The 18,052-nt window shown below is 42.0% G+C and overlaps 3 protein-coding genes across 3 annotated transcripts; all 3 read left to right on the top strand.

Moving 5' to 3' along the window:
- The first annotated feature begins 169 nt into the window (after window positions 1-169).
- On the top strand, window positions 170-1,859 carry LOC141911878 (putative ATP-dependent RNA helicase DDX49). The gene has a single exon (XM_074802957.1). It carries the CDS (start codon window positions 347-349, stop codon window positions 1,823-1,825), a length of 1,479 nt encoding a protein of 492 aa, XP_074659058.1. The 5' UTR covers window positions 170-346; the 3' UTR covers window positions 1,826-1,859.
- Window positions 1,860-2,604: 745 nt separating this feature from the next.
- On the top strand, window positions 2,605-4,867 carry LOC141911842 (small ubiquitin-related modifier-like). Its single transcript, XM_074802910.1, has 5 exons — window positions 2,605-2,706; window positions 2,806-2,862; window positions 3,128-3,205; window positions 3,643-3,714; window positions 4,678-4,867. Exons 1-5 carry the CDS (start codon window positions 2,692-2,694, stop codon window positions 4,750-4,752), a joined length of 297 nt encoding a protein of 98 aa, XP_074659011.1. The 5' UTR covers window positions 2,605-2,691; the 3' UTR covers window positions 4,753-4,867.
- A 1,728-nt stretch (window positions 4,868-6,595) lies between these two features.
- LOC141911986 (bifunctional 3'-5' exonuclease/ATP-dependent helicase WRN-like) lies at window positions 6,596-17,813 on the top strand. The gene is made up of 21 exons (XM_074803126.1): window positions 6,596-6,705; window positions 7,223-7,509; window positions 7,914-7,984; window positions 8,143-8,455; window positions 8,857-8,924; window positions 9,044-9,152; window positions 9,388-9,462; window positions 9,838-10,134; window positions 10,642-10,897; window positions 11,582-11,763; window positions 12,058-12,159; window positions 12,289-12,372; window positions 12,831-13,072; window positions 13,490-13,691; window positions 14,102-14,204; window positions 14,673-14,785; window positions 14,909-15,074; window positions 15,153-15,242; window positions 15,632-15,794; window positions 16,186-16,331; window positions 16,883-17,813. Exons 2-21 carry the CDS (start codon window positions 7,316-7,318, stop codon window positions 17,036-17,038), a joined length of 3,132 nt encoding a protein of 1,043 aa, XP_074659227.1. The 5' UTR covers window positions 6,596-6,705; window positions 7,223-7,315; the 3' UTR covers window positions 17,039-17,813.
- The last annotated feature ends 239 nt before the right edge of the window (window positions 17,814-18,052 follow it).

Raw genomic sequence — 18,052 nt, 5'->3', positions numbered from 1 at the left:
CTAAAACTCTGCCGTAGTTGAGTTGTCCGATGTCGACGGTGTATTACTAACTTAAACTGGTATGGTCGGTACATAGCATGATTTAGGCAGGGGTTATTTCGGAAACGACAAAAAATGTTTCGGCCAAGCTGGTGCTGCCACCTAACAGTTCAGTTCGCTGCCCGCGAGATGGTGGTGCGGTAGATTATTCCGAAGTCCACGCTTCCGCGTTCAGCTGAAAGTAGCGTTTAAATACCAAAAATAACCATTGAACGACCCCGAAACATTGAATAACCGCAACAAAACGTTAATATGTCTCTCTTTGAAAACTAGAATTCGATGTTGGAAGATGTTTTAAGTCTGAATCATGCCTAAAAAAAGAGAAAATAAAAAAAGTGAAGACGGCGTTCAGCCAGAAACGACAGATGGCGCCGTAGTCGCTGTACCCAGTACTACCGATGCTGAACAGGATTGTTCAAGTTTCGAAGCCGGTTTATTTTCGTCGCTAGGACTCAACGACTGGCTCGTTAAACAATGCCTCGCGGTCGGGATGAAACGCCCAACGCCGATTCAGCGCAACTGTATCCCTCCGATCGTCAACGGCGACGACTGCATCGGCTGCGCTAAGACCGGTAGCGGTAAAACGGCTGCGTTCGCGCTGCCCGTTTTACAGAAACTCTGCGAGGACCCGTACGGTATCTTCGCGCTCGTGATCACTCCGACTCGCGAGCTGGCGTTTCAAGTCGCCGAACAATTCCGCGTTCTCGGTCGTCCGATCGGATTGAAAGACGTCGTGATCACCGGCGGTCGCGACATGATCCGACAAGGTCTCGATCTGGTCCAGCGTCCACACGTCGTCATAGCGACGCCCGGTCGACTTGCCGACCACATCTCGACCGGGACGAATTTCAGTTTGAGGAAGATCAAATTTCTGATCATGGACGAAGCCGATCGTCTGCTCGAGGACGACTTCGGCGAACAGTTGAAAACGATTTTCGGCGCGTTGCCAGCGAAACGGCAGACGTTGCTATTCAGCGCGACGATGAGCGAAACGTTGCGGGAACTCGCGGAAATCGCGATGAATAAACCGTTCACGTGGTTCTCGAAGGCGTCGACGGCGACCGTTGAACAGCTCGATCAACGATACGTTCTGATGCCCGCCGAGGTGAAGGACGCGTATATGATACACGTGATACACGAGTATATCGAACAGAACGCGGCGAGCGCGTTGATCATCTTTACGAATACGTGTAAATACTGTCAGATTCTCGGAATGATCTGCCGCGATCTCGGATTCGACGTCGTCGTTCTGCACTCGATGATCCCTCAAAGTCAACGCCTCGCGTCGTTAGCACGGTTTAAATCGCAACAAGTGAAGATCCTGATCGCGACGGACGTCGCGTCGCGCGGTTTAGATATTCCGTCAGTCGATTTGATTATTAATCATAACATTCCGAATAAACCGAAGGATTATATTCACAGGGTCGGGCGTACGGCTCGAGCGGGTCGGAACGGGATGGCCGTCTCGCTTGTTACGCAATTCGACGTTAAACTAGTCCACGCGATCGAAGCGCATGTTAATACGAAACTGTTAGAGTATCCGGTCGACGAGGCGGCGATCGCGAAGATCGTCACCGAGGTCGCGGTGTCGCGACGCGAGGCCGAGATCTACCTCGACGAACAGGACTTCGGCGAAAAACGCGAAATTAACAAACGCAAAAAGATGATCCTCGACGGACTCGATCCCGACGCGGAGATGAAGAGGAAGGCGGAGAAACGAAAGAAGAAATTTAAACTGGCGAAACGCTCGAAAAATAAAAAATCTAAAACCGATGTTACTGAATGAATCAATGTTTAGAAAGAGTAACAAATAAATATTTTCCAACATCTAAAGAAATTTTGTTTGTTTTTTTTCTTATTTTCTGAAAGTACTGACCAACGACTTCATTCCAGGACAGGGTGGTCATTGACCTGGAAAACTAAGGGAATCAGAAAAATCTAGAAGAGAATCAGGAAATTCGGATAAATGCTTTCGGTGTTTATTATCAAACGTGATGCAATGAAAACCTAGATCCCGTGGAATACTGTGGGGAGGGGGCAGGAGGGATTTGTAAATGACCAAAAACCACCCCGTGGGAGAAATTCTAATCTTTCATTCCATGCGGATTTATAAAAAATCTTCTTTTTTACATATTCTCTGTAGGTCGTTGCATTTGGAGAAGAGGACCATCTTTTAGATTTCATTTTGGATCTAAGTTAATTTAAATTTTCCCGCCATTGCTGTAGTTTGACCTATATTTTAGGCAAAATTATTTTCCATCACGTGCCTAACTCGTGATAAATTACTCGACTAGCCAATCAACGCCCTTCTCGGATTTCAAATGTAAGTCAATGTATTACGAGTGATTGACCGTCTTGTGCTGCCATCTGTCATTTACTAAATCTGTATTTAACCCTTTTCTAACGTTTTTGAGTAGGAATTTCGGATAATCGACACTAATTCATGGCCCAAATAAGTACATTTTGCGTGAAAATGTCCCTTCAAACCGCGGGTAAGCGGCTTAATGAATATTACTTTTCTTGGACTGGTTCCGCACGGTAATACCACGTAATACCGCGCGGAGCCGGCACCAGTCCATTAGCCTTTGTCATTATTCCCTTCATCTTTCCAGCTAACGCCGTGCGTGTGGAATATCGAATAAAAGCCGCAAAATGTCAGGAGAACAGGTCAGTAAAAAAAGGCGAAAATACTCAGATTTCGACGAGAACGTCGCCGACTTTTACTGGATGAGAAAAATTTACATTTTGATTCATTTGAATTTTCAGGACGGTGGTAAAACTGAGGCGCCAACTGAGTACATCAATTTGAAAGTTGTAGCACAGGTCGGTACCATGTCGCCACTGTAATACATGTTCGTTGTGATATGTTCCGTTTTAGATTCGTGATTTCTTGTCTTAGGTTTACAATCGTAACGATTTAAGATTTTCTAGAGACAAGAATGTAAAGTTTGAACCTGATTTTGTGTCGAGATTCGACTGAAATTTCGACTGAAAATTAGTGTGTTCTGCATCCCAAACCTAAAGACCCACCCCAGGGGAAAAAATAGTGCTGGATGTTTGTGTAAACAATTTCTGTATTTTTTGGCAGGATCAAAATGAAATTCATTTCCGGGTGAAGATGACGACGCAGATGGGTAAACTGAAAAAGTCATACAGTGAACGAACGGTAAGATGTCGTTAAAATATATATATATATATATATCACTGTGAATATACAGGCATCAAGGAATTTCGGATTTATTTGGAATTCTGACTTATCGATTTCTGGAAGCCAGTTCTGGAAGTTCAGTTGATGTCTTGCTGTATGAAAGAACCTTTTGATATGAAAAAGCCCACACTGAGGATACGTTATAATTTAATCGGGGAATTTGAATTTTTGGTGTCTTATTATTGTTCTTGCTTGTGGCACAAGGAACCTCTTGAGAAGAAACGGCCCTCACTGAGGATATCTTATGATTAGATTTAGGAAACTAACGTCGGGGAATGTTTAATTCCTTGATTGGTAAAAACCCTTTGTTGTCGAGTTCCCTTAGACGTTTTGTAGGGGGGAAAGAGTCGGTTCACAATTATGGTTAAAACTGTTTTTCTCTGGTTGATTTACAGGGTATCCCGGTTAGCAGTCTCAGGTTTCTGTTCGATGGAACAAGAATAAACGACACAGATACGCCGAAACTGGTTAGTATTTATCGCCTTAAAAGTTGTCTCTCATCAATTTTGCAACGGCTAAACGGCTTTCGGGGGCTGACTTGGGCGGTGGTCAATAAGGCGCTTTTCGTCATGACAGAGATTGGTAAAACTGAAAAAAATTCTTCTCGGGAATTTCGTCTCTTGGGAACTACTGTCATTCAACCTCCGATATACGGCCGCCTACCGCCAGGTTTTCTCAATGTACATCTCTATACAAATACGTAGTAAAACACCCCCGATATACTGCCATCTATTCGGCCGAAATCGTTCTGCACCGATGTGGGCGGTATATCGGGGTTTGACTCGGGTATATTTTCAAAAGCAACTACCACTGAGGATGAGAGGCTAGCGGCCTTGACTTGGCTGCGTTGTCCAAGAAATGCATTTTCTTCTTGATCCTGGCCTTCAAATTTTGCAAGATCCGCCCCGGGTAGAGTCATTTCTACTTTTGAGTCAGCAATTGTTATATTTTTTCGATTGGCTCATTTTACTCTGGAGTCTATGCCTCAGATTTTCACCCTGGAGACGGAAGGGGGCATCAATCACAGAACTGGAATACCGCCAGGATCATTCATTTATTACGTACGCATTAGGGCAGGGGGAGGGGTCAGTGCAATTGTGTACTGTAATGCTTAATATATACTAAAAATGGTCGATTTTGCGTACAGAGGGGGAGGGGGGTTGGAAGAGGCGAATTTAATGCGTAAATAATAAATGAATGATCCCTGGGCCGATTTTGGGCGGGGGTAGTCTCGGGGTCAGGTTTTATCTACAACCGAGGACGGAACCCCAATAGAGGCCTTAGCTTTACCCGAGGAATGCTTTATCTTTTCTTCTGTACCTTGGCCTTATAATTTTCCCTCCCTGCCAATTCCATTTCTGCTCAACCATAAGGAGACTTACCGGCCTCGGCAGTTGAAGATGAAATCTTATATTTTTTCGTTATTTCAGCTCGAGCTGGTGAAAGATGACGTAATCGAAGTGTTTCATGAGCAGACGGGCGGCGGCTGTAAAGAATATCACTAGGGACGACCGACGACATCCAACAGACGTTTAAACAAAACACTACACGAAAACATAGAAACTTTGGGAAAAAACGAATCGACGCGACGAGAATTAAATCTAATCGGAGAAAAAAAAACAAACATATCGATATCGGCACGTATAACACCGGTGTACTCACACACACGCATGTGCTCGCGGCGGGATTCGATCGGTTTAAGCCGGGGTAGGATTTCGCGCGCAGCGATTTTCCGAGGTTTTCTCCCACAACGTCGGTCGCGCGGATTCGAGACGCGGACGTGTAAAATAACGGATCTGTATATATATATATATAAATACTGATACATATTTGGGTATTGTTTATAAGACGCAATTGCTATAAAACGCAGCCGGTTGGACCGAGTAATTTACTCTCGTCCGGAGCGGAGTCGGTTTTCTTTTGCGGGATCAGATTTATTATTCAGTCTCTAATTCAGAAAACTTTTAAATGTAAACTGAGCCCGCGGTTATTAATATTTTTGCTGGCGCGAAAAGTATCGAAGCTTGTCTGTCCATCGTCGGAGACTAGATTGAAAAAAGTCCTCTAGATTAAAACCTAATTTCATTTGTAAGCGAGAAACAGAATTGTCCCGGTGAAATAAACCGGGCAGGCCGTGTTCTGTCTGTCCTCGCGACGATAGTCCTGTGCGTTATCAATAATGCTGGCGTATCAATTGTTGAGTGTAAAAAAGGAAATGTGAAATAAAAAATTTATGTTGTGCTTGTTCTTAACAAAAAAAAATAGTTGAAGTTCGCTGGAGGCTTTGTACGAGGGCTGCAAAAGAAAGACGTGCGTTTTATTATCGAAATATTTACGAATTCAATTTGGACGATGAAATAATAGAAGAAAATCTACCGATAGTGTATAAACGGTTATTTAGTAATTTGTGCATTTATGATAGCAACGTGATGGTAGGAATTTATTTTCGATAATTTCGCGATTGATTTGAACCTGATACGATATTTTGTACAGCCGCTACTGGTAACTGATAAACGGTGATGATATCGTCACGTTGCCCCCCGTGTTTTATTAGTAATATGTGTACAACTTTTTTTATGGAAAATACATCTGATATTCATACCAAAAAAGAAGTTTGATGATTTAGTTGTTTTCTGGTTTTAGAGAAAGGCAAACGATATCACTTAGGACTTCAGTCCCTATTCCAGGGTCCACTAGCATATTATCATTAGAGCAAGTAGGTTTTTATCACTTTACCTCAGGGCTGGTGCATTTATGTATCTCGAAGCTTTTTCCCAATCGACACAGCAGTTGGACTGAGTGTAGGGCAAGTAATATTTCAGATATGCTTGCCCGAGGGCAAGTGGCTTTTATTCCTTAGATCGGACCCTGTCTTCGTTTTTAGTAAAGAATGGGAAGATTGACTTTTTCACTTCATTGTGTCCACCATCCATGATCCTATTTTGCCCAAGAATTTGTGGTTAAAGTGACTTGTCTCCTCTCGACTTGGTTCTTATGCGGCTATTAGATTATAAAAAAGTGTTTTGTGCCTCTGAATTGGACTTCAATTGCCTGGACTATTGTCCAAAAATTCTACTGAAGTTGCGAAAGTGCCTTCGAACTCACAGAAATGTCGCAAGTCTGATTTAATCCATTAAATCTATGACTTTTTTTTGCTAGGATTAAATTTGAACGCTGTCGATTACTCGGGTAGGAAAATCAGTAGAATCGCAATGTTGTATTTTCGTTTCATGCGTTTAACCCCCTAAAGCTAACACTGGCAAGTGAGTTTACTATTTAACTTGCACTGGCAAGCGAGTTTTCAAATATTCGTTTCTTACGTTAGACACCTCGACACTCATGCGCCGTTCTGAGTGAAACCGCGTCGCAGTCAGTTTTGAAATAGAGCCGTAATTAAATACTGATTGATTGACAACTAAATCAGCGCCGTTCTACAAGTTTCAGATAGAACACTGATGGTAAAAATATATATCCTTCACTGCAGCCTAAGAAAGGAGGCCACAACAAAATACATACAACACAAGGCACCCCAAACAAACCAGCGAGCATATGACTGAGTGTGACTCATTGACTGGCATCGACCGAGCGAAAAAGAAAGTGTACATAGTCCATAGGGAACTTAGTACACAGGCCCAGCCTTACAGTGTAGCATCTGCTTGGCCTGAACATTCAGAACCTACCCCAACCAGCATTACCAAACCATTCACACGACAAGGGACCAGGCCGAAACCCGCGACCTGCCGCCATCACCATCATAAGACATAAATGTCTTCTAATCAATGCAATAATTTTCAATACTCTTGAAAATGGTTTTTAGTATAAAACCGAAAATTAGGAATTTTAATCAATTCTAATAGTTTCGATTTTTAAAAAACTTTTTCGATCCTGAGATTGTGGGACTTAAACATTCTACTCGTCTCTCGCGATTCATTGCGTAGTTTTGCCACGTCACACGTTGACTTCTTTCTATTTCAGATAAATAGGAAAAAGAATTTTTAGAACGTTAACTGGTTAAAACGCCTAAAAACAACCGGAGGTTAAAAGTTGATAAAAAGGTGACGTAGAACGATGTCTTCGAGTGTCAACGATTTGAAAGATCGCGTCGATAAACTTTTCGTCGAAATTCAAAGTTTGAACGAAAAAGCGGAGAAATGTTTAAACGACAGTCTCCCGGACGACGATCTTTTCGAGGTCGATTATCATTTAGATACGGCCATTCGTTCGGTGGCCAAGATAACCAAAATTGTGGAGAAATTCTCAAAGTAAGTTGACAACATCAAACTGATGTGAAATGTGAAAAATTGTGCGAAAATTTATGTCTGCTTGAAAAATTGCGGATTTGAGAAGATGTGAAAAATTCAAGAAAATTGTCTGTAAGAATAATGTAATCCTCTGTATAAAAATTCATTTTAATGTCTGGTAAATTTGTGAAAAATCTGAACCAAAATCATGTGAAATTTCCAGGTAGCTAATTTTGTTGTGAAATATGAGAAAAAAGAGCCAATTGTAAGGATTTGAAAATTTGTTTTTCAATCCGACTTTTGTAAACTAAAATTTGTCCGAGTCTTTCAAACTGTGAAACTGTGTCCACATTGTCTTGAAATGAAAATTTCAAGTTCCAATTGCCGGACTTCGTGACAATTCATCTTACGTTATTCTATTTCAGAGGTGACGATGCACGGAAATTTAAAACGAACCAAAAATCGACTAACTCAAAAACAACTTCATTATTCGCGAGTAAGTCGTTCACGGTGAACCAAGTGAAAGTCGCGCTTCATCGCTCCTGACTCTGATATCCTATGAATCTGAACCGCGGTTTAATAGAACCGCGATCGAAAGAAACCCTACCCTAGTTCAACGATGTAGATTTTGAAGCTCAAAATTGAATATTTCAGATTTCGCGAACGAAAGTTTCGAAGACGAAGAACAGGAAAAAGCGATAGCGACGCCACCTGGCGGCGATAGTCATCGAAATGAAGGCGGTGATTTATCTCTGAGTGAACAGCAGGATATCGACGGTCTGATGGATGCCTTCGTCGGCGACGATGAAGAAGATGATGAAGACTTCAGCGGTGGAAATAACGATGATAATAAAGTTGAACAGGAGAAGGATGAAAGCGACGATGCTGACGATGATGATTGCGATCCGCCGAGCTCGAAACATCTGAAAACTTTGCGCGAATTCTTCGGTTATAATAAATTCAGACCGTGAGTTTTATGTCTGGACCCGACTTAACATTTCTCATACCTCACAAACCTTCAGGCTTTGTACCATTGGTTGTCTTTGATTTCTACACTTTTCCAGGGGCCGATTGCATAGTCATCGCTTAGACTTAAGACCAGTCTAAGACCAACTTAGTTCTATAGCCAATCTAACAACTTAAGACCAGTCTTAAGATTTAAGACCACTTTTGGACTTAAGTCACGACTGTGCAACTGGCCCCAGGGTCTAATATCCAAATTTCCATTGCATCTAATTGAGGAAAAGCATAAAGTGTATTTCCATCTTAAATATAAACATGCGCAGAGCTTGAACTTGGGCTGAAATTGAATTCCTGACCACTTTTCGTTGCACGGAATATCGATGATTTGTGGTTGATATTTTTCAGCGTTCAATGGAAAATAATTCAATGCGTTCTACGCGAAAAACGTGACCAGTGCGTCGTCATGGCAACTGGTAATTACATCGCGCGTATTGGGCCGAAATTGCATGACATATTGCTGAATTTATTTGTGGCGATGTTTAAGGTGAGAAGATCTTGTCTTTTTACGTATTTCGAAAATTTATTTCTTTAGGTTACGGTAAAAGTTTATGCTATCAGTTTCCATCGGTTTTCACGAACAGAATTACGATCGTCGTATCTCCTCTGATTTCGCTGATGGAAGATCAAGTTCTCGGTTTAAGGTTTGTCGCCTCTTCTTAAAAGTCTGAGCATTTCAGCGGCTGCAGTCGCTCGAAAAGTTGGTAAAAGAAAGGTTAACCGTCGGATAGATTCATACAGTTGTCGACTATAGTGAACTCTTACCAACTTTTGAGCAACTGCAGCCCACTGTTCTAGAAAGAAAGAAAGACTTTTGCTGGACTTATGAAATCTTGAATTTTGAACGATATTTTAAAATGTTTTTGAATGATGTTTTAGGGTGATGAATATCGAAGCGAATTTTCTTGGTTCCGCTCAGAATGACAACATCGCCGTCAAGAACGACGCTCTCAAGTGAGTAAAACAGTTTAAACCCTCGTAAAAGTAGAACCGTGGAACTCAACCTTACCCTGCGAACTGTGGAATATTAGGCTAAAAGAAAGTGACACCTTGTTTCTCCTAATCGGCCCTGGGTCGTTTTGTAAACAGCGATTAAATTCGTAATCAGTTCATTTCTATCACTGCCTGTTATTGTTAGCTTGATTACAGGGTAGATAGGCGGCCGGCCGGGTCAACTTTCAAGCTCTGCAGAATTGAGAAACAAGGTATCAATTTCTTAGCCTAAGTTGATTATTCAACTGAGCACGTATGGAACTTAGCTTGTTGCAAAACAGCGACGATCGCGGTTAAAGGGTTAACTGAGTATTAATCGATGTATTTATTTTGTAGTGGTGTTTATCGTATTATTTACATGACTCCTGAAATGGTTGAAACGGCGCCCGATTTCCTCGAGCGTCTGCACAGTAAAATCGGTATCGATCTCGTCGCGATCGACGAGGCTCATTGCGTGTCGCAATGGGGTCACGACTTCCGCTCCAGTTACCGTAGTCTCGGCAACGTACGAAACACGCTGAAAAACGTCCCGATTTTAGCGTTAACCGCGACAGCGACGCCGTCCGTTAGGAAGGATATTTGTAAATCGTTGCGATTGGTGAACCCTTTGTCGTCGTGTACCGGATTCGACAGGTCAGTTTAACAAAGATTTAGGGAGGACCTCACTTCTGAACTTCTAGGGAGGGAATTTGAGAGGAATAGTGGCCTGCTGGTTTAATCGTGTCAATCGGTCTCTTGTCAATTCACAGATACGAATTCTGGTGTCTTGGTCCACAGGTCAAAGGTTCTTTTCTGGCCCCATTTCCCTCTTAATCAGCAAAAGGAAACCTCAAACCTGCTGATATTACCTTGAGTGGTGCTCATGGAATTGAGGGGAACAAAAAACTTCAAACCTGCTAGTATTGATATTGGCTGATGCTCAGTGAGGGATGCAAAAAGAAACCCGCTAATATTACCCCGAGTGGTGCTCATCGGGTTGAGGGGGACAAAAAACCTCAAACCTACTGATGAGTGGCAAATATTACCCTTAGAGAGGGATGAAAATCCTATTTAATACATGTAGCAGTTTCATAACTTCACTGGAAAATTACTAAAACGTACCTCTATAAATTGTATTCGATGAAACTGTTTTTATTTTAGGCCGAATCTGTTTTTATCGGTTATGAATAAAACGAGTGATTGCGTGCGAGATATGAAAACTCAACTGATAAGAGACGACAACAATCGACTGAGATTCGAAGGACCGACGATCGTTTATTGCCCGACGAAAAAAACCACGGAATCAACGGCGTATACGTTAAACTCGCTGAACGTCAAGTGTGTCATGTATCACGCCGGGTTACCGTTAGCAACGCGTAAAGAATCGCATCGGAAATTCGTTAACGATGAAGTCCAGGTTGGTACCCAGTTCCACATTTCGGCGCTCAGTTCCACAGTTCTGTACCCAGTTCCACGGTTATGTACCCAGTTCCACAGTTCAGCACCCAGTTCCACATTTCTGTACCCAGTTCCACAGTTCAGCATCCAGCTCCACATTTCTGGACCCAGTTCCACATTTCTATACCCTTTTCCACATTTCGGCGCTTAGTTCCACAGTTCTGTACCCAGTTCCACGGTTATGTACCCAGTTCCACAGTTCAGCATCCAGTTCCACAGTTCAGCACCCAGTTCCACATTTCTGTACCCAGTTCCACATTTCGTCGCTCAGTTCCTCAGTTCTGTACCCAGTTCCACGGTTATGTAGTCAGTTCCACATGCAGCGTCTAGTTCCAAAGTTAAACGCCCAGTTCCACAGTTCCTGATCCCGTTCCACAGTTCAGCATCCAGCTCCACATCTCTGTCCAATGAGAAAAATAGGGCACTTTTTACGAAGCACCACTTACTCCGAATACTTCTACACCATTTTAGGGGTTGTTTTCGGCCATTTCATGCATCGAAAAAATATTATAGGTGGAAAACCTTGGTCCAAAAAAGTCTTGGGGTGACATTTTTGAGGACACTTCAAAGTTGAGTTGAGGAGGGGTCCGGACACCCTGACCCCTAGATCCGCCCCTGCAGTCTACTGTATGTCTATTTCCAGGTAATAGTAGCGACAGTAGCGTTTGGAATGGGTATCGATAAACCGGATGTGAGGAAGATCATTCATTACGGAGCTCCGAAAGATATCGAATCTTATTATCAGGAGATCGGACGAGCTGGACGCGACGGTCAACCGAGCACCTGCGTGTCGATGTTTGCAGCTGCAGATTTCAGTATTAACAGGTACCGAAGAACTGCATTCGGATGAAATGACTATTGCGCGAATATTTGGAAATGAGTTGAGCTTATCTTGCCTTGGAATTATGGAGTCATGGAGTCTAGGACTCAGTTGCACAGTCATGGCTTAAGACCAGTCTAAGACCATCTTAGTTCTATAGCTAATCTAACTACTTTAGACCAGTGAAAGGTTCATTTTGGTTCTACAACCAATCTAACTACTTCAGATAGATATACCTTTCAAATTACTGAAATCTATGCTTATTAAAATGTGAATTTTGTCGTTTAAATTGTTCGTAGGTTTTTACTGAAAGACATTCACAACCCGACGTTCCTCAAACACAAACAAGCCATGTTGAAAATAATGGAAGATTACCTTTACACGACGGAGTGCAGACGCAAGTAAGATATCCGTTGAAATAGTCAGTTTTAGATTAAAATTTAAGATTTTGGGAAAAAAACATTGAAGATTTCATTTTGAAAATTGTAAGGAATAACAGCTTTTTAACGAGGAAGTCTTTGGATTTTTAGATTGATTTTGTCGCATTTTGAAAATAGAAGAACGAAAGGAACACTCACCGGATCTGACTCGTGTTGTGATAATTGTCAACGAAGGTCAGTGAATCCCCGCCCAAAACCACGAACTGCTCGAGCTCCCCCCTGATTTTTGAAACGAAAGTCCCTGAAAATCGTTTGATTTTGCGCCAATGTCCCATTGAAACTGTTGTCCAGCATCCCTGTTTGTTTAAACATTGTTATTACAAATGGATGCTACAGTAGAATCTGCTTAATTTCGGATCATTTGGGATCAGCAAAATCAATCCGTTTTATGAGAAATCTGGATTAAAGTCATATTCTTGTATGTGAATGAGCAAATGGACGGCAAATATTGTCCAGATCAGACCAAAATCTGAACAAAGCAGATTTGACTGTATAAGGCTTGAAGTAAAGGTGAAGATGGCTGATTTTGTTTACAAGGGGAGGGGGATGAAAAATTCTAATTTTATGAAATATGTTTTTCCATGATTGAAAATTGATTTTGTTGATTTCCAATTCTTTAATTGATCAACCAGGAATAAACTACGTGAAGGAGGTGGGTCGACAGATGGCGCCGCCGCTAGTTTAGAGCAGGATTACAGTAAGGAAGTGAAGGATCTGTTGACGGCGGTCGACGCGACCGGTAATCGTTTCGGTCTCGCCGTGCCGATATTATTCCTACGCGGTTCGACCAATCAGCGATTACCCGCTCGGCTCCACAATCATGACCGGTTCGGCTGCGGAAAATATCGCTCGGACAAATGGTGGAAATTGTTCGGTGAGTTTTCAATTAGAACTATAGATTTTTAGATGCAGTTGCTCAAAAGTTCGTTAGAGTTAATCATCGGAGAGTTGACATAGTGACAATTAAAAGTTCATTGTTACTATAGTATTCATCTGCTGGTTTTCTTTTACCAACTTTTGGACAACTGACCCTTGAATCCTATCAGGTCTAAGATCGTCTTTCCGATTCAGTGTATGGTATTGATTTCAATGAAAATTGATTTACTATGACATAAGTCGATTAGAATTTCATTAAAATGTAGAAGGGGTTGAAGCTTGGTAACTGAGTGACCACTAGTGACACCTGGTGGATTATTGAGGAATCCTCGTTTTCTGCAGTAGGTGTCAGTAACTGATTCGGTCTCGAGGTTCGGGCGCGATAGTTTCAAATCGTCGAATCATCATTTTTCAGGGAAACGGTTGATTTCGAAGGACTATCTGACGGAGAAGATGATCACGGGCGGTTTCGGCTCGACGGTCGAACTGACGGAGAAAGGCTCGACGTGGTTGGAACTCGCCGAAGCCGGTCGCGCCGGTAAATTCATGATGTTACTCAGCGAAGAGCTGCTCGCTTTAGACGAACCCGCGAAAACAACTCTAACGTTTGAGAGAAAGTAAGAACAGTGATGATTATGCAGTCAACTCCCGGTTATCCGCCTGCGGTTAATCCACTACTCCACTCTACTGCCAATTGAAATACTTAGTCCATAATAAATTATGGCTTCCAATTTTCCGCCAAATTCCATATCCGCCATCTGTCGTACAATTTTCAGATCTTATAAAAGTAGTTTTTAGAAATTCATTTATCTACCACCCTCGATTATCCACCACATTTGCGGCGGTCCTGATGGTGGTCCTGATGGTGACAGCTATCTGGGAATTGACTGTAGTTTCAGATGTTACGTTAGTAGAAGTATTCTCTTTAGAAACTTAGGGGTCAGGGTTCAGGAGGCTTAGGCTTGAGTCTATTCCAAAAACGAATATGTTCGAGATGTTTTTAGTTCTTTTTACTCGTATAATTCAGGATTTTGCCGATGGTCGCTAGTGAGAATTGGATATCATCCTCACAGTTGAAAACCGGCTCGAAAGCGAAACAAAACACGGACGCAGAGGAAGAAACGAAAAGGGTACGAAAAGTGCCCCGGTTTTGGAATTTACCCCAGAGGTCAATCGTCAACTAGGGTTCAGTTTTACAGACTTGACTACAGCTACTATTTGAGTAATCTGAATAATTTCTTGTGATGGGAGAGAGATGAGTCAAGGGGAGAGGGTTGGGAGAGGAGGGAGTCTTTCTATGTTAACTAAACGCAGGCGCGGATCCAGAGGGAGGTTTCAGGGCTCGTGACCCCCCGCCCCCCGTTCAGCTACCAAAAAGATTTTTAATGGTTTTCTTTGAGGAATGAACTCAAGAAAAATGCAGACGGTACCACATAATCGGTACCATATCATCTAATGTTTGGCCAAACAATATACCGTACAGGCCCCCTATCATTAGTGATTTTAGTCAGCAGTTTAACATAAACACTTTTTATGAACCCCCTCCTGGAAATATCGTGGATCCGCGCTTGAATCGATCTGTTATTTTATGATTTTAGGCTCAGGTTTATCAGTTGTTATTAATGGCGCGTATGAGTATGGCTCAAGTACACGGTATCGCCCCCTATATGATATCCAGCAATCAGAATCTGCTGGCAATGTCAAAAATCAGGTACGTTACATCCCGGATCACGAACAAAGTTTAGAAAATCAGTTTCGCGTTTTCAACGAGGACAACAATTCAAACTTTCAAATTAAAAGATTTTCCGAATAATTTTTTCCGTTTTCTCTCCAGACCGTTGAGTTTAGAGAGTTTGTCGAAGTTGGAAGATTTCGCCGCGAGTAAAGTTCAAAAGTTCGGAAAAGGTTACGTCGATGTTATCAGAAAATTTTGCAAAGACTCGAACGTGAAAGGGGACAACTTCCCGGATGAGACAGATTTTAACTCGTCTATCGATAAGGTATCCAAACTTTAGAAAACGATTTCTGCGCATTTTCTCGTGATCCGTGAAATATTGTGTGTTGTTCGTTCGTTGTAGACTTTTGAAGTCGATGAGAATTTGTTGGGGCAACTTTCAGAGACGGCTGTGATGACGTATCGCATGTTTGAACTGGAGGAAAAATCACTGGTAAGTTTTCAAAAAAAAAATTTAATTCCTGGACTGGGTTTCATAGATATGGAAGAAAATAGTCCTTAGGAACATCTTGAAATTTGTTATAACCATGGTTTCTCATTGTTACTATGGTGGTTGTCAACCAGATCGAGGATTTATCCCTAGGGATAACTTTGATACTCAGTCTATGAAACCGGGCTCTGGTGGCTTCTTGCCTGTTGTGGCAGAGTTCCCCCCGGGCTTGTTTGTGGTGGATTTCAGATTTCGTAAGGGGGTTAGAAAGGAGATCCGAAGATAAAGCTGTATTACACTAATGGGAGGTTCTAAACCCCCCCGTGGGAGGATATGGAATATGCAGCGTAAATACCGGTCAATATTGATGATAGAATATTTGTGATTTTCAGTCGCAAGTCGCGAACGGGCGAGGTTTAAAGTCTTCGACGTTGTGCAATCATTTATCGGAAGCGATTAAGATCGGTTTACCGGTGGACATCGACCGCTGCGGAGTCACTCCCGATATACGCAAACAAATAGAAACAGCTATCAGAGCGCCGCCTATCAACTCCGGTTAGTGGAACTTATTTCGCTGCGGGCCGCGGTTTGTCCGAGTTGAGGTTTGAGGTGAAACGAGGTTTCTAGGCTTGATCGATACAACACCATAAAGCATCCTCCGTTGTCAGTTTCTGCCTCGTCAAATTTTGGTGTTTTCCCAGTTTGGCCTTCGATTTATTTCTAATAAATTCTAGTAAATTTCTAATCAAGGAAACACAGGATTGTATCAAACATCTTCTAAATGTGAAATCAGATATTTCTTGTGGTATCCTGTCCGGATAGTTGTCGCGGATAGTTTCGTTTCAATTTTAACTATCCAAAACACAATGTACTTTTTGCTGAACACGAGTCCTGGGGTTTATTGACTCTGTGATGAATGAGTGTTTCTCGTACGACTATTTTGTAGATATAAGTCGACTGACTCCCATTAAAGACGTTCTTCCGGCGACAATCACATTCGAGATGATTAAAATAGTGATCTCGATACTTCAACGACAATACGGTTTGTCGGCTACAGTGCTGCCACCTGATCCGCAATACGAAACTAAAAAGGTATTAGACCGTACGAGAGGCCGTACGAGAGGCCGTACGATGAACTCGAGAATTTGCATTTCAACAATAGAATATCAGGGGTCGGTTCCATAGTCAAGACTTGAGACAAAATGTGGTCTTAAATATTTAAGACTGGTTTTAGGTCGTTGGATTGAGTATGGAACTAAGATGGTCTTAGACTGGTCTTAAGTTGTTAGATTGATTATAGAACTAAAATGAGCTTAGACTGGTCTTAAGTTGTTAGATTGGTCATAGAATCAAGATGCTCTTTAGACTGGTCTTAAATATATACGCCCTGACTATGGAATGCCCCAGGTGCCAGTTGCACAGTCATGACTTAAGTCCAAAAGTGGTCTAAAAATCATAAGAGCGGTCTTAAATTTTTGGATTGGCTATAGAACAAAGTTGGTCTTAGACTAGTCTTAAGTCTAAGCCATGACTATGCAACCAGCCCCAGGATTTAATGTAACGTTGACAGAAAGTTCCTCAAACTCACTTTATGTCGCTTGTTATTTGGGTATATTTCGATAATTTCCATTACTCTATTATAGGTGGCGCCGACGTTTGCGCGGCAGACGTCAACCTCTGATTCGCAAAGCGCCGAAACTAAACGTAAATTACCGGATTGGATGAAGGCGGCCGCGTCGAACAAACATCAACCTCCGGTGAAGAAAAAAATGATGAAATCGAGTTTATTCAGAAAATGATTCGAAAAAATTCATCGAAGAGGATTTGAACAGTAATTATGTGCTTTAAACTTTGTTATTCTTCGCATTTCAAACAAACATCAACATTCGGCGAAAGTGATTCCGCGAGTCGCAGATATTGACCGCGATAGAGTTGAAAACATTTTGTGTTGTTCGTTCAAAATTCAGAGAATAGTCAATTCTGAAAGTGATAGAATTGCGAAATTTTGTTTAATTTAGTTTTACAAATGAATACAGTAGATTTTGTGATGCGGGTAAAGGTAATGCATTTAAGAGGCGCGCATACTCAACGTACCTCATTTCATGACAATGTCTTTTATAGGCCTATGTATTTCCGGGTCCGATCTAAGGAATGAAATCCACTTGCCCGGGGGGCAAGCATATCTGAAATTTTACTTGCCCCCTCCAAAAGCTACTTGCCCTTCACAGGCAGTTCGATTGGTGTTCTTTATTTTGCAACACTCGGCGATTGTTGAAATTAAGCGCCGAGGATCTGTAGAATCTGATTGTTTCGGGTACTCGCTGGGCGAGTTCTGTAATCTTATAAACTGCAACTGCTTTTCTACTTACTATATAAACATACGTATTTTTCAACACTCGGCGATTGTTGAAATTAAACGCCGAGAACGTAGACCGTTAAGAGCGGTGGAGGGGGGGGGCGAGTTCTGTAATCTCATAAACTGTTATCTATTTTCTACTTAGTATGAACAGGTACTCTCTGTTAAGCCCGTTCTAGAGATCAGCGTGTTAGTTAAATCGTACGAAAATAATAAACGTAGCGTCTCGAAACAGTTTCCGATTTGTAAAGTTTTTTTCGTCTACCGGTGAATACGCCTTGGCGTGAAGGATGTTTCAAGACGCTGTAGGCAGCTGAATTAACCATTTGAAAGTCTTAACTAGCTACAGTATAGGGGTAGGCTTACTTGAGATATTTATGTATGTCCTCGTACGTGAAATAGGGGTACCTGTACTATTGGGTCGGGCCTAAATAGCGGAACCTTGTTACAATCGGCT

The sequence above is a fragment of the Tubulanus polymorphus genome, chromosome 10, assembly GCF_964204645.1.
Source record: "Tubulanus polymorphus chromosome 10, tnTubPoly1.2, whole genome shotgun sequence".
Classification (NCBI taxonomy): Eukaryota; Metazoa; Nemertea; class Palaeonemertea; order Tubulaniformes; family Tubulanidae; genus Tubulanus; species Tubulanus polymorphus.
This window is presented reverse-complemented; position numbering and strand designations above follow the sequence as displayed.

Bases quoted from the DNA above. Each gene is read 5' to 3' on its own strand.
- LOC141911878 (XM_074802957.1), top strand. From the start codon at position 347: ATGCCTAAAAAAAGAGAAAATAAAAAAAGTGAAGACGGCGTTCAGCCA.
- LOC141911842 (XM_074802910.1), top strand. The intron at 2,863-3,127 runs GTCGGTACCATG...ATTTTTTGGCAG, and splicing joins ATTTGAAAGTTGTAGCACAG to GATCAAAATGAAATTCATTT. The intron at 3,206-3,642 runs GTAAGATGTCGT...GTTGATTTACAG, and splicing joins AGTCATACAGTGAACGAACG to GGTATCCCGGTTAGCAGTCT.
- LOC141911986 (XM_074803126.1), top strand. From the start codon at position 7,316: ATGTCTTCGAGTGTCAACGATTTGAAAGATCGCGTCGATAAACTTTTC. The intron at 10,898-11,581 runs GTTGGTACCCAG...GTCTATTTCCAG, and splicing joins TCGTTAACGATGAAGTCCAG to GTAATAGTAGCGACAGTAGC. The intron at 16,332-16,882 runs GTATTAGACCGT...ACTCTATTATAG, and splicing joins CGCAATACGAAACTAAAAAG to GTGGCGCCGACGTTTGCGCG.